General features: G+C 43.8%; 1 protein-coding gene across 9 annotated transcripts in view; it reads left to right on the forward strand.

Moving 5' to 3' along the window:
- Positions 1-14,773, forward strand: part of ATP2B1 (ATPase plasma membrane Ca2+ transporting 1) — a 275,438-nt gene that overhangs the window by 169,408 nt on the left and 91,257 nt on the right. For all 9 annotated transcript variants that reach the window (XM_077471059.1, XM_077471058.1, XM_077471064.1 and 6 more), the window contains exons 12-15: positions 6,226-6,463; positions 7,431-7,610; positions 7,685-7,772; positions 11,376-11,482. In XM_077471059.1, coding sequence (XP_077327185.1) covers positions 6,226-6,463; positions 7,431-7,610; positions 7,685-7,772; positions 11,376-11,482 — 613 coding nt within the window. The remainder of the gene's footprint in view (positions 1-6,225; positions 6,464-7,430; positions 7,611-7,684; positions 7,773-11,375; positions 11,483-14,773) is intronic.

Raw genomic sequence — 14,773 nt, forward strand, 5'->3', positions numbered from 1 at the left:
TTGAAAAAAACACTATTTTTTGCTTTTTGCTGTAACAAATATCCCCATTTTTTTCAAGGAGGACCAAAGGGATCACTGGTGCTTAATTAGGGGGGTCCTGGTGCTTAGTGGGGAGAGATGGGGGGGCTTAGTGGGAGAGATGGGGGAGCTTAGTGGGAGAGATGGGGGGGCTTAGTGGGAGAGATGGGGGGGCTTAGTGGGAGAGATGGGGGGGCTTAGTGGGAGAGATGGGGGGGGCTTAGTGGGAGAGATGGGGGGGGGGCTTAGTGGGAGAGATGGGGGGGGGGCTTAGTGGGAGAGATGGGGGGGGGGCTTAGTGGGGAGAGATGGGGGGGCTTAGTGGGGAGAGATGGGAGGGTTCCTGGGGGCTTAGTGGGGAGAGATAGGGGTCCTCGTGCCCAATGGGGCAGTTTGGAGGCACTGCCCGTCAGTGGGGGAGGGGGACACTGGTGCTCCTAAGGCCCCTTTCACACATGCGGATGATATGTCCGTATTTCATCCATCCGTTTGCGGATGAAATACGGGCATACATTCATCCCTATGGGATAGCGGGTGTCTGCGGATGAACATCCGCAGACACCCGATTTCCTCCGCAACAGTCCGATTCTGCAGACGGAGGAAAATCCTATTTTTCTATCCGTCTGCAGAGCGGATCGGATGAACACGGACACACGGTCCGTGCGCATCCGATCCCCATAGTGGAGAGCGGAGAGCTGACGGGGCGGTCCCCGCACAGTGTGCTGAGACCGCCCTGTCCGCAGCCGGCTCAGCGGGGACAACGGAGCGATCCCCGCTGAGCGAGTGGATCATCACGGGGCGGATCATTACTGATCCGCCCCGTGTGAAAGAGGCCTTACCTGGCTGCTTGATCCATATGGAATTCTGTAGAAGAATCCTCCCCCTCTCACTTTTCTTGTCTGTTGCTTTTTCTCATCTAAAGGGATGCTGGGGATGCCAGTGCAGTGATAGCTCAGACATTTCACAAAAGAAAACTTCCTCTGATCACTTCTCTGCCAGGCTCTGACTGAGGACATAATCTATGGCAGAGCCCAGCAGAGGAAGATCACGGTACAAAGAATGTGATGGACAGGCCGCCCTGTGCACCCATTGGCTGAGTAGGCAGCAGCTCCTCTGCCAATGGGTATCTCAAGTTCCCTCATTAGTCCCTCCCTACTGTGTCCTGACATTGCCCACCTCTCTGCTCTCAAGGCTCACGTCTCCTGATGTTGGCAGGAATTCTCAGCCCCGCCCGCCTGAGAATTCTCCGCTGACGTGAGGAGAGCTGAAAGTGAGCCGGAGAGCATTTTAAACATGGGATACACTCGGAGCGCTGTGTCGGGAGGGGCGGGGCAATGACGTCACGGTAATCGATTAATACTGTCGCATGCATCGGTGCCGCATTGGGGACACCCGAAACGCGATGCATCGGTGCAGCGATTAATTTCAGCACCCCTAGTTTTCATACTGGGCCAATAGTGTAACTGTGAGACCAGCAGTCAAAATTCAGTGGTGTCGGGTGTGGGCGGGCCCCAGCAGCTACCAAACCCCAGCCAATGATTGGGCTGCTTAAGAAAGGGAGCAGAGCCGCATACACTTAGCCTCCCGCCCGAATACTATCAAATTGTCTTGTTTGATAGATGCTGGGTCCTGCCCATCCCGGGTCCCGCCCACCCCTGATATCAATGCTGAATTTTGACAGGTTCTCTCTGCATTCAGTTACATTTCAGTTTCACACTCAGCAGCTCTGTCTAGCGGCGCTCTGCCATTGGAGTGTGGAGAAGGGTGGAGGAAAACTTGTGGGTTGATGGGGCACGGTGTGGTCAGTGTTAATCGGCAGAATTTTCATAATAATCGGCCAATGCCGATTTCTTAAAGGCCCAATATCGGCCGACCTCTAGTCTCGTGGTCAAATTAAAGATCTCCCGGTTTCCTAGTCATTTAGGTTTTATTTCTTTTCTTCAGGATCTCATTATACTTAAGGTCCTCTGATTCTTTTAAAGGGTTCAAAACCCTTTGTATGTACTTCTATCTGATTATCCAGTTCCTCCATCTGTTTTGTTTTCCTCTTACACAATGAGTTCTATCAATGCCATTCCATGGTTAATACAAAGTTTCTTCCATTTTGTGAGAAATCCCTCAATGTGGAGGTCTTCTGCGGGGACTATTTTGTCCCCTAGACCTCTTGAAATAATTTTGTTCTTGACATACGTTTTTCAAGAAAAGATGCATCCCATTTAATATTAAGAAGTTTAAAAATGTCTTGTGTTCTTTAAATCTTTGAGTTCTTCCTCATCTGTCAAGGACTGGGATGTGTCTCCTATTGAAGGCTGCTTGAATCTCCCGATCGTAGCGAATTGTAGCCTCCATTTCCTATTCGTTGAAAAGAGTGGCCCCCCAGTGTGGTCTTCTGCTGTTGCCTATCTGCTTCAAGATTCGATTTGCACATTCAGAAATGGTATTCTGCATTCCTTGTTTGTAACGAGTGGTTATTTGAGCTACTGTCTGCCCATTCTCCTCTAACGTCAACAAGGGATCTTCATCCACACAACTGTCGCTCACTGGATATTCTTTTTTGGATCATGCTCTGTAAATTCTAAATGGGGTGAAAATCCCAGTTTTTGAAATGCAGACCAGTCCGTCTGACACCAACAACCATGCCATGTTCAAAGTCCTTTAAATCCCCTTCCTCCGCAGGAAGGTTGTATTTCATCAAGTCCTCTTCACCAAGTCTAGTTGACTAAATGCATGCAGTTGCTGCCATGTGATTGACAATTTAACAAATGTACCTAAAAAGTGGCTGGTGAGCTTATATATAAAGCCTCTGGACCAGAAGAAATTAAATTTTCGCCTTAAAAGGAAAGTTCCACTGAGATGCATGCTGTTGGGAAATCTGGGGGAGGGGGTTGGGGCTGCATTTAATCCTTTCATCTTTCATGTGAGTTTGTAAGAATGGAATATGACACAGGTGAAGCATAGTTTACTGCAGGTTTCTAACCTCATGACAAGTTGCATAATTGTAAGTAAAAGTATAACATCGCTAATCAGATTAATATTATAGGTATATACAATGGAGATCAAAATTAAAGAACAACCTACAATTTCCTAATTTTCAAGGTCACCACTTTGTCCTTTTTGAAATGTTCTAAACAGGAGTATAAGAGCAGTGTTAAGCATATTTCATGAGGCATATATTTTAAAGCACGGAATAAAAAACTTCAATGAGATTTGAAAAAGAACATTGATCAAAATTGGAGAACACTTTCAGATACCTCCCAGTTATTGGTGTTAATCTGGCACTTTCTGCTATTTTTTTTTTTTTTTTTTTTTAATTCTCTGACAAACCCTATTTAACTGGCAGCCTAATTTTCCAGTTTTCACTGATTTTGCAAGATGGTGAGCCATTCTAAAGTGACTGAACCCCTCTGGCAGATGAAGGCCAAAGGGATGACTCTTTCAGCCATAGCAAGGGAAGAGGTTGTCATTCCAAATCAGTGATTTCTAGAATAATGCATCTTTACAACGTCACACACTCATTCAAGTCCCCTAAGAAGGCTGGTTGTCCACGAAAGGCAAATACAAGAGCGGACAGGATAATGTGGAAAACTCAATGGGCAATCGTTTAAACTCTGCAGCTGCAATTGAACAGAGTAAGGATCTATCTCATCATACAGTGTCTCGCTGTTTAAGAGAATTTGGACCGAAAGCCCACTCTGCAGTGACCAAACCTCTCAAGGCTAGACAAACCTTTGCTGAGGAGCATGTGTGGACAGAAAAGTGGTCCAAAGTTCACTTTAGCAATGAAAGCAAGTTTAATTTATTTGGGTCCAATGGGAAACATTATGTTAATTGTAAAACTGGGGGAAGACTGAACCCAAAGTGTGTAAAGTCAGTGAAAGGGGGAAGCGTCATGGTTTGGGGGATGTTTTCTGCCGCAGGAGTTATATAGAAATGAAGGCGTAACCTGGAGAGAAGTAAAAAATGAAAAGAGAAGAAAAGGAAAAACTGCACCATAGGAGAAATGTGCTTCAATCTACTTTGGTAAGAGATTAACCACTGTTGAGTTTACAAAGTGTCAGGAAACTTGGATACCCAAGGGGTAACCATTGTTCATTAAAGGTTTGAATCGTTTGTTTGAGTGGCGAAATACCTTTATCATAGGAATGTTGTAACTTTACTCTTTGAGTAACTTCCCTGATGTTAGGGTTTAGAGTAGACTTCCATTTAGCAGTAATTGTTAGTCAAGCTGCTTTGAGGATATGAGTTATCATACTCCTAAATTGGGTTGGTATTGCCTTTATGGTAAGGTTGAGAAGGGCCAGTTGAGGGTTTGGTCTGACAAAGAAGCCAGTTAGAGAAAAAATTTGTTTGAAAACTGCATTCCAAAGCTATGTATGCTCTTGCAGTCCCAAAGTATGTTTTGATATTACCTTTGGTACCACATTGCCTCCAGCACATGCTAATTTCTGAAGGGAAAATTAAAGACAATCTAACTGGTGTGAGATCATCCAGCAATTTTCATGCACACCCCCCCCGGAAAATCCTTGGCAACAAAGTTATGGCCAAGAAACCAACAACTGTCACCGAACTGTGGAAGAGACTGGAACAAAATCACTCCAGAGTTGTGTGAGACTATTGATGTCCTGTGGCTGCATATGTGCTGAAGTCGTATAAAACAAGGGCCTTTACGCTTCCTACTAATTGTTGTGAATGTTTGTTTGTATTTCAGGGGTTGCTTGCTTTATTTTTCTTTTTTTTTTCCCCTTCTGCTTCTAGAAGCGAATGGTGTTATCGTGTGTCCATGCACACTATTTTAGTGTAGAAGCATGTTTTAAACTGCAGCTTCTAGCAGCAGAAAACTTATTTTTATTTATTTTTTTGGGAGCCATCTCCTAGCAAAAAAAAAGCTGGAAGCTTCTAACTGCAGCTAAAAGATGGCACAAAAACGCTGTTATGAGGGTTTTTTTTTTTTTTCATGTTGCGTTTTTTCTGTCTTTATTTATTTTAACCACTAGAGGTCCGCGCTATAGCCGAATGACTACAGCGCGGACCTGCCTTGCCGGGACGACGTCTATTGATGTCGTCCCGTGCACGAGTGGCCTGCGCGCTCCGAGGGGCGCACGCGCTCTGTGATCAGCGAGTGAGACTCGCCTGATCATGGATCGGAGCAAGAGGTCGATCCCGACCCCTTACCACGTGATCAGCTGTCAGCCAATGACAGCTGATCATGTGACACAACCGAGCCGGTAGTAGGCTATTTTTCCTCCTCGCGCTGACAGCGCGAGGAGAAAAAAAGCCCATCACCGGCGGCCGTGAGAGGGACTTCAGTCCCGATCACAGCCAGCTCATCAGTGCCCACCTTCCCCCTGCCAGTGCCACCCAAGTATTAAAGTGCGCACAGTGCTACCTATCAGTGCCCACAATCTGCCTCCATAGTGCTGCACCCCAGTGCCACATATCCGTGCCCATCAGTGTCCTCTACCAGTGCCCATCCGTGCCACCTATCAGTCCCATCTATCAGTGGTACCTATTGATGCCGCCTTATCTGTGCCCACCGGTGCCGCCGCCTCAGCGCATTTCAATGAAGGAGAAAAATGACCTGTTTGCAAAATTTTATAACAAACTATGAAACATGATTTTTTATTTTTATTTTGCATCTTTTTTTGTTTAGCAAAAAATAAAACTCCCAGCTGTAATTAAATACCACCAAAAGAAAGCTCTATTTGTGGGAAAAAATGATAAAAATTTCATTTGGGTACAGTGTTATATGACCGCGCAATTGTCATTCAAAGTGCATCAGCGCTGAAAGCTGAAAATTGGTCTGGGCAGGAGGGGGGTTTAAGTGCCCAGTAAGCAAGTGGTTAATAGCATAGTTTCTTTAGGCTTGGTTCATACCAATGCAGTTCGAATTTATGTTTTGACAGATGCAAATTTAATGTGATTTTTTTGAGGGGACTGGGCATAGCTGGAGATTAAATTTGCACTGCACCGGCACTAAATTCCCACAGGACCCTTTTTTTAACTGGATCACAATCGTACCTCATCGATGTGAACGACGTTCATAGAAAACCGTGGGTTTTTTTTTTGTTTTTTGTTTTTTTAGATGACCTGTGAATCTATTCCTTTCGGGTGCCATCCGATTTGGATCAGTGTGAACCGGGCTTTAGACTGATTTGCTTTTATTCTTATTGTAGTGTTTTTGCTTATTTTGCATTTTCTCTTTTGCAGGTGCTTCAAAATTCTTTGTGCTGATGGTGAAGCCAAAATTTTCAGACCAAGGGATAGGGATGATATGGCTAAAAGAGTGATTGAACCAATGGCATCTGAGGGCCTGAGAACCATATGTATGGCTTATAGAGACTTTCCTGCTGAGGAACATGAGCCTGACTGGGAAAATGAAAACGATATCCTTACTGGGCTCACCTGTATTGCTGTTGTAGGCATTGAAGACCCAGTAAGACCAGAGGTCAGTGAAAAGAAAAAAAAGCAGTGTATTTGAAAATGGATAGCTTCCAAGTAGATGTGATTGGCAATAAAATAAACAATTCATTTACATTTTAAAATAGATTTGAGCACAATCTTAAATCTTCAAGTCTGTAGTCACTGCAGAATAAAAAGCCCTGGGTGTTGCAGGTCAATTCCAGCCAAAACTAGATTTAGGATTAGATTTTATCAGATTTTTATTGCACTGTGTCCCATTTGGGGAGAGTACCCAACACCTTGTCAGGATATAAATTCATGGGAAATCTCTCCAGTGAGAACGAAAAAACCCTTTTTAGCGGAAGTTGGAAGGCTTAGAACTGTTGACTTTATTAATAATGTCAGACTCAAAAAAAAAAAAAAAAAAAAAAAACACCTGACAATTTAAGTCTTTGCGCTGTAGAGCAGAAATATTTTGGCTGCAGTAAGACTTGGTCTGAAAGTACTCTATAAATATAAATTTTATAGTAGTCCAAACTTAAAATATTACATTTTCTAATGTTAAATGATTCATCTGTTACAATTCTTACAACAACTCTTACTTTGTTTTTTAGCAGTGTCTTTTAGCTTGTTCTAGAATTGTCTAAAAGTCAGGCGGTGTCTGTCGTCATCACGGTTTTGCCAATGGGTTAAGATATTCTAATGTCGAGTTTAGCAGAGGAATTTAAAAAGTAGTGTGAGCCACGGGATCTTGTCAGAACTAAATCAACATGCTTAAATTAATATGATGCTGTTGAACTTTGCTTGTACATTTGTCTCTTGTCCAATTTGAAGTTTGCCGTTAAATGATAAATCTAGGTGCTTGACTCGAATTTACAGAAATATTTTAATGGTATGCCACCCAAAGCTATGAAGAGCTATGCTTGGGCTTATGTGATGATACTTTAGGTGCTTGACAGTTTATGCTATTTTATATCATGTACTTGAGTATGGTTTTATCTTCTGTATCCAAGGTGCCAGACGCAATAAGAAAATGTCAACGAGCTGGTATTACAGTCCGAATGGTAACAGGGGACAACATTAACACCGCTCGTGCTATTGCCACAAAATGTGGAATTCTTCACCCTGGGGAGGACTTCCTTTGTATAGAAGGCAAAGAATTCAATAGACGAATACGAAATGAAAAAGGAGAAGTAAATAGCCTTTCTTTCCTCATTTTCTTTCTGTTGTTTTGTACAAATCTCCTAATACTGTTTTCGGTTGACAGATTGAACAAGAACGAATAGATAAAATTTGGCCTAAGCTTCGTGTTCTTGCTAGATCATCTCCAACTGATAAGCATACATTGGTAAAAGGTAAGAATGTATTATTTCTGCTTTCTCATGTTGTTACAAGGTATCCTCTTCTTATCTGATCTTTTATTTGACTTTTTCAAAAACGTCAATAGTTTTTTTTTTTTCTTTGAAAATTAAACTACTGAAGTTTATCCTACCTCCAGATCGCTGCTCTACAGTAAAAATCCTACTTTTGTTCCTGCATGATAGTATAGCTTTCACTGTCCTTACTCAAGGAAAAAAAAAAAAATGAGGGAGAGCTACTGCCCAATGTTACTGATGTTCATTCACCCTATTCTCTCCCCGTCTCAGAATGCCTTTCATTCTAAGAGAATGAACAGATGGGCAACACTGGCATGGAAGTACAGGAAAAACTGTACTATCTTGTGTGAACAAAAGAGCAGCAATACAGAGGTGGGATAAACCTCAGAAGAGGTAGTCTTGTTGTTTGTTTTCTTACTTCCTCCTGTTTAAGGTGAGAATTGCAAACAACCAAAAAATAAAGGGTAATCAATATGCTCTTGGGCCCCTTTCACACATGCGGACGGTTCAGGTCCGCCTCTCAGTTTTTTCAGGACGCTCCATGCATCTCTATGGAGTGACGTATGTCAGCGTTGCCATATCCGCTGACATCCGCTTTGCTAAATCCAGACGGATTGGTGGTCCTATTTTCCATCTGTCTGGCGGTTTGGATGAAAACATGCAGGCGATCAGTTTTTCATCCGATCTCTCCATAGAGGAGAGCGGAGATCTGACCAGGTCCATCTTTGCACTGTGAGCGGAGATGGACCTGTCTGCTGGCTCAGCGGGGATCAACAGATTGATCCCTACTGAGCAAGCTGAATCAGTAAATGGATCCGCATGTGTGAAAGGGGCCTGAGAATAGTTGTCTGTGTTTGATTTTGTGTTTAGGTACACACTTTGTGGCTATTTAGGTTGGACTCTAAGGTTCTGGGATTTTACGCTAGTATTACTAGTGGTTAGTACTTTTCGGTTGCTTGGTTTAAATCCCAGCCAGGACACGATCTGCATGGAGTTGGCATGTTCTCCCTGGCTTACATGGATTTCTTTTTTCGCTTACTCTTATCGGTACAGCCGATATTCACTTTTTTGCAGCATCGGTCGCAAACATACCCAATATTACCGATCTGTCTTTAAGGGGTTTTACCGGGGTGATGCAGGTACCGTTCCTTAGAGTAGATGGTCAGTTGTATTGTAGCAACAACCAATGCAGGTCGGCTGTTATTACAATCAGCGGGAGGGGGTGTGTGTTGTCATCCACACCCCCCCCCACCGCGGCTCTGAAGAGCCAAACAAAGCCGATGCATTGTTCCGGTCTCGGATCTAATAACCCGGAAGCATGAAATGCAGCTCTTGATGATTTGAATACTTTCAAGTGCAGAGGAGGGGTTTGGGGTTTTATAGACTCCCCAATCCCTCCATATAGAGTACCTGTCACTGCCTATTACTGTCAATAGGGATGTTTACATTCCTTGTGACAGCAAGAACAGTGATAAAAAAAAATCTAAAAGGACGGTGTAGAAATTTAAATGTATACAATATTGGCCTGAAAGGTGACCGAAATCAGTATCGGCACCGAAACAACATCGGTCTATCCCCACTCTGGTTTACTCACACATTACAAAGACATGATGATTGGTTAAGGAGAGGAATGTCGGGAGACATTTGCTGGTTATAAAAAAAAAAAAAAAACACGGCCTACATTCTGCCTGTGTGTAGGTCGGTCTGTCCAACAGAAGCCAGATCTGCTTTCTGGAAAACGGCAGCCAACCGACTCCCGATCAGCCAATGGCCGCATAAAAGCAACATTATACAAATCGTATCGCATCAATATCAGTGTCTGCCACCTTCTAAAAAAATCTTCATGTGTCCATCACACCTTGCGTGATCCATCTACCCTTTTTAAAAGGACACACTCCCCATATCAGGTGCACCTCAAATTGTTAAGGTCATATTGCAAGTTAAACTTTAAATCCTAATTCAGACCATAGAAATGGTTTATAATCAATTTAACAAATGCTTAGTGGCAGAAACACATGGAATGTAAAAAAGCAATCTTATTGTGTGTTCTTTTAAAATGTTAACCATTAAAACCTTAAATTGTGCTCACGTTTATAGAATTTATATATCGCTATGTATATACTATATTTTATAAGGGCCATACACGGAACAATTTTATATATGATTTGTATAGTCAATTGGTTTGCTGCCTGCGAGAGAAATACTGTTAGAAGGTCGAGAAGGTCGCCCAAAAACAGAGGCATGCGTGCATGACAAGTCACAATATGACAATCCATACCAGACTGGTTACCTTTACTCAGGTTGGCTCTGAGTCCAGGCAGGAGGCGAGCAGTGGAATGACCCTCTTTGTTTCAGGCCTCTTTTCTGTCCCCTGATACTACAGGCACAACTTCAAACACTATTCAGATCAACATGTAATGACTTAACTTCCTAGATGCTTTGTCCCACACACCCACTACACATATACACAGCCCTGAATATGTGTGTATGGGTCTGTATGGCACTAGTAGCTTCAGTCCTTTTGAAGAACAGATAAAACTGTGTCTTCAGCTAGCCACTTATGGTGGTGCACTTAAATTCCTGAATAGCAGGGCCAAACACAATTTGCCCGGATTATCAACTGAAGAAGGCAGGATGTTTCTCAGCAAGGTGAAAGGGCTGATGTCTGTGTACAGTGTCCTTGGAAATAAATGGCCTTATCCTTTAGCCCTGTGGTACTAAAAGTGTCAGCAAGATGACTAACAGCAATGATGCCTGGATACAGTGTCCATTTAAAGTCTTCTGTGGTTCAGTGTTAGTTTCCTGCAAATGGGCAAAAGCCTTCTCTCCAAACCCTGCAATCAAGGTCCAAACAAACATCATGGAACAGTAGGCTTTCCTGGTGACCTGACAGGTCACCTCACACTGGAACGCTTCACTGTTGGTGCAGGTGTGCCTGGATGTGCACCTGGGGTCTCCCCCTCTCAGGCTGCCTGTCCCGGTGGAGGCCTAAGTCGTGCAGTGATATCATGAGAGACCGAATCTCTCACTCAGGTATGATCTCTTCCTTCACCTCTTGTTGCCTGAATCCCCTCAGATAAGCAAGATGGAGTCCTTGGTTCCTTTTTCTCCTAGTGCATCCTGGTCTCTGTAGTTTGTGCCGCCATACAAGGCTATGAGGGGGAGTTTTTAGATGAAGACTATACATCCCAGGATCCTTTGCAAATGTTCCTGCTGTGGATAAAGTCTTTGTCATTGGCTCCTTTTAAGTAGCTTCCTCTGATTGGCTCCTGTTCTTGGCTTCTCTCTTCTTGCCAATAGGGGCACAAGGAAGGGAGCAGAGAGTGGCCAATCTGCCTCAGACATGACACACACTCTCCCTCTTTCAGGCTGGAAAGCCTGTGTACATTGCGGCATTGTACATTGAACATTGCAGCATATTAAATGGTTTCTACTGTTGCAGTCCTTATGTCAAATAGCTTTTTTAGTTAGTCGGTGGTAATGCCCACCCATTGGGCACCTTAAACTTGCTGAACAGGTGACTGCCAGTGAGCAGTTTTTGTATTTATTTTTTGCCGCTAATTTTTAACCTTTTCACTACAGGTATTATTGACAGCACAATCTGTGAACAGAGACAAGTGGTAGCAGTAACTGGTGATGGGACCAATGATGGACCTGCCTTGAAGAAAGCGGATGTTGGGTTTGCTATGGTAAGACCAGTTTGTGTTCATAAAGGGGTAGCATGCAGTGTATATAATGAGTGAAGTTTTAAGCAGTGAAGTTGATATCTGTGTATTCTGAGATTGCAAAACCAGAGATCTCTAGATTTTAGGGTTGAAAATGTAATTTTCACAAATAACATAAGAATTCCAACTTGGTGACTACCGTTAAAGCGGAGGTCCACCCTAAAATGGACCTTCCGCTCATCGGATTCCTCCCCCCCCTCCGGCGCCACAATTGGCACCTTTCAGGGGGGAGGGGGGTGCAGTTACCTGGATAATCCAGGTAACTGCACCCACTTCCGGGCTAGCTCTCTGCGGAAAGGGGCGTACATTACGCCCCTTTCCGCAAGTGCCCGCCCCCTTCCGCAAGTGCCCCGCTGCCTGCTGGGAAACACACAGATCCCAGAGGCAGCGGGGACCGTCCTCATTGCGCGGCTCGCGCATGCGCAGTAGGGAACCGGGAAATGAAGCCGAAAGGCTCCATTTCCTGATTCCCATACCCAAGATGGCGGCCGCAGCACTCGAGTGTCGATCTAGAGATCGGCTTCGGGTGCCGACATCGCGGGCGCGCTGGACAGGTAGTAAAAGTCAGCAGCTGCAGTATTTGTAGCTGCTGACTTTAAAAAAAAAAAAAAACGCGGACTCCCGCTTTAAGTCAAGGATAATGAGTCAGCTCAATGGCCGTCACCCATAGCTTGACTCCCATTAGCAACGTAAGTATTATAAGGGTTGACAACTGTCATCTGTTGTGACGAGGGGTCTTCCTGGCCGAAGATCTTTGTTGTTCATGATAAAACTATATGGGGGGGACAATGAGAAAAAAAGGAAAGTAACCCAAGTAAGGGTGCAGATAGTGTGTAAAGAAAGGGGTAACAGAAGTGAGAGAGCTTCTGGGGGGAGACTTGTGGAGAGAGGTAAATGGTGGACAGAGGGTGAGACACCAAGGTATAGTCACTTCAACCCTCCCTGTGGTTAACCTATAACCCGTGTGTCCTCTGTTTTTTTGCAATTGGTGATGGACCTATTTTCCCTTGCAGAGAAAATTGAGTACTGTCCGTAATACTTTTTTTATTTGCACAAACATACAATTTTTCAGGACAAGCTTTCGGGGTATGTCCCCTTCAAGGTCCAAGCAGTACTGATTTACAAATTTTTAAGCAGAATGTAAAAACAAAACACAAAAAAAAACACCTGAGGGAAAGGAGAGAAAAAAACACATACAAATCAATGGCAATAAAGATAACAGAAGAGTTGGTGAGATAAGACAGAGGGAGAGCTAGGGAATGGAGGGGTGGGGGGGGTGCTAGTCTCAGAGGGGGTTGTAAGGGGGTTCCCTTGCATAGAAATTGCTCTTATCAATTTAAATTTGCCGTAACTATGAATTCTGTATGGCTCTTATATTATTGCTCTTAGACGTTCATGACAATACCTCACATGTGTCAGAAGTGATGTTTACATTCACATTTGTGCCCTATGCTACACACTTTCTGTGTGCTTTAACCACTTGCCTACCAGGCACTTACACCCCCTTCCTGCCCATGCCTTTTTTCAGTGCTGTTGCACTTTGAATGACAATTGCGTGGTCATGCTACACTGTTCCCAAACAAGCAGCACTGGTGTGCGGCACTGATTGGTGGCACTTGTGGACAGTGGTGGGCACTATATGCTGGCATTGATGGGCATTGTTTTGTGCCACTTTATTTTAATCAGGGCACTTATGATCAGTGCCCTGTTTACATCCCTAGATGTCCCCCTGTGAGGAGATGTCACTGATCATCTCTCCTCTCCTCACACTGTCAGTGTGAGGCGAGGAGAGCCAATTACCGGCACTTTTTTGTTTACATGTGACCGGCTGTGATTTGACACAGCCAATCGCATGGTTTAAGAGCTGCACACAGCGCGATCACGAATGAGAGCTGCATCGCCCCACCGCCGTTTAGCGGTGGGCAGCAAGCAGTTTAGAAAAAAAACGTGCCTTTTTTCGTCTTTTTTTTTTTTTTTTTTTTTTCTCTTTGCTCTCACAAGGGTGCTAACAAAAACCATATGTGAAAGCATTGGTAGGTGACTTCTCTTTACTGAGATACTGGTGGATAGCCAGATTTGTAAAATGCCCTGAACCACCTCTTGTCTCAGGGCGTTATTGTACCAGGACAGGTTCAAAAGATTCTACATCTGCTCATAGTACCAAGGCTCAACTGTGGTGTTTGTCCTATCCTGGACTTAAAAATCCCTCAAACTCTTTTTCAAATTTTGAATCTGCAAGGTCAGTAAGTGCCTCTTTAAGACAAGGGAAACACATCTGTGGACATCCAAGATGCCTATCTACACATTCTGATCCTGAATACATCCCAAGCAAATGTTTGTTTTCCAAAAAGTTATTTCACTAAGAGCTCCAAGAGAAATCCCACACTGAGATTTGCCATGATGGTTCTGAGTCTAATGGTTGCCTCCTATGTGGCAGTACCTTTTTGCCCAATTCCACTCGAGAACACGCTTACTAAAAATTCTGTCAGCATGGAAATCTGTATTTCCCTGGACTCACTCCTGAACTCTTATTCAGCCTGGGTGTATTTGATTTAAATCAAGTCAATCTAAATCACTAGTAAAAAGGCTTGATTTAAATCGGTTTTTAAAGAGCAACTGTTTTTTTTCCCCGCAGCAGCTCCTCCTCTGAATTGCTGTTGACTTACAGTCAGTCTCATTCACTTTAATGGGACCGCTGGTGATGCGGCAGTGACACAAGGTGACGGACGTGGCAGCAGGCCTGCTAACGGGCACTGCCATGTTGGATCTTAAATGACAGGTGCTCTTTAACCACCTTGTGCCGACGCTATAGCTGCATAGTTACATAGTAGGTGAGGTTGAAAAAAGTCAAGTCCAACCCATGTATGTGATTATATGTCAGTATTGCAGTATATCCCTGTATGTTGCGATCATTCAGGTGCTTATCTTTCTTGAAACTATCGATGCTCGCTGCTGAGACCACCGTCTGTGGAAGGAATTCCACATCCTTGCCGCTCTTACAGTAAAGAACCCTCTACGTAATTTATTGTTAAACCTCTTTTCTTTTAATGAGTGGCCACAAGTGTTAAACTCCCTTCTGCAAAAAAGTTTTATCCCTATTGTTGGTCACAAGTATGGTATTTGTATATTGAAATTATATCCCCTTTCAGGCGTCTCTTCTCCAGAGAGGATGTTCAGTGCTCGCAACCTTTCCTCATAACTAATATCCTCCAGACCTTTTATTAGCTTTGTTGCCCTTCTTTGTACTCGCTCCAT

Source organism: Lithobates pipiens, unplaced genomic scaffold (genome assembly GCF_037356315.1).
Source record: "Lithobates pipiens isolate NorthernLeopardFrog02 unplaced genomic scaffold, aLitPip1_a1.2 Scaffold_8, whole genome shotgun sequence".
NCBI classification, from domain to species: Eukaryota; Metazoa; Chordata; class Amphibia; order Anura; family Ranidae; genus Lithobates; species Lithobates pipiens.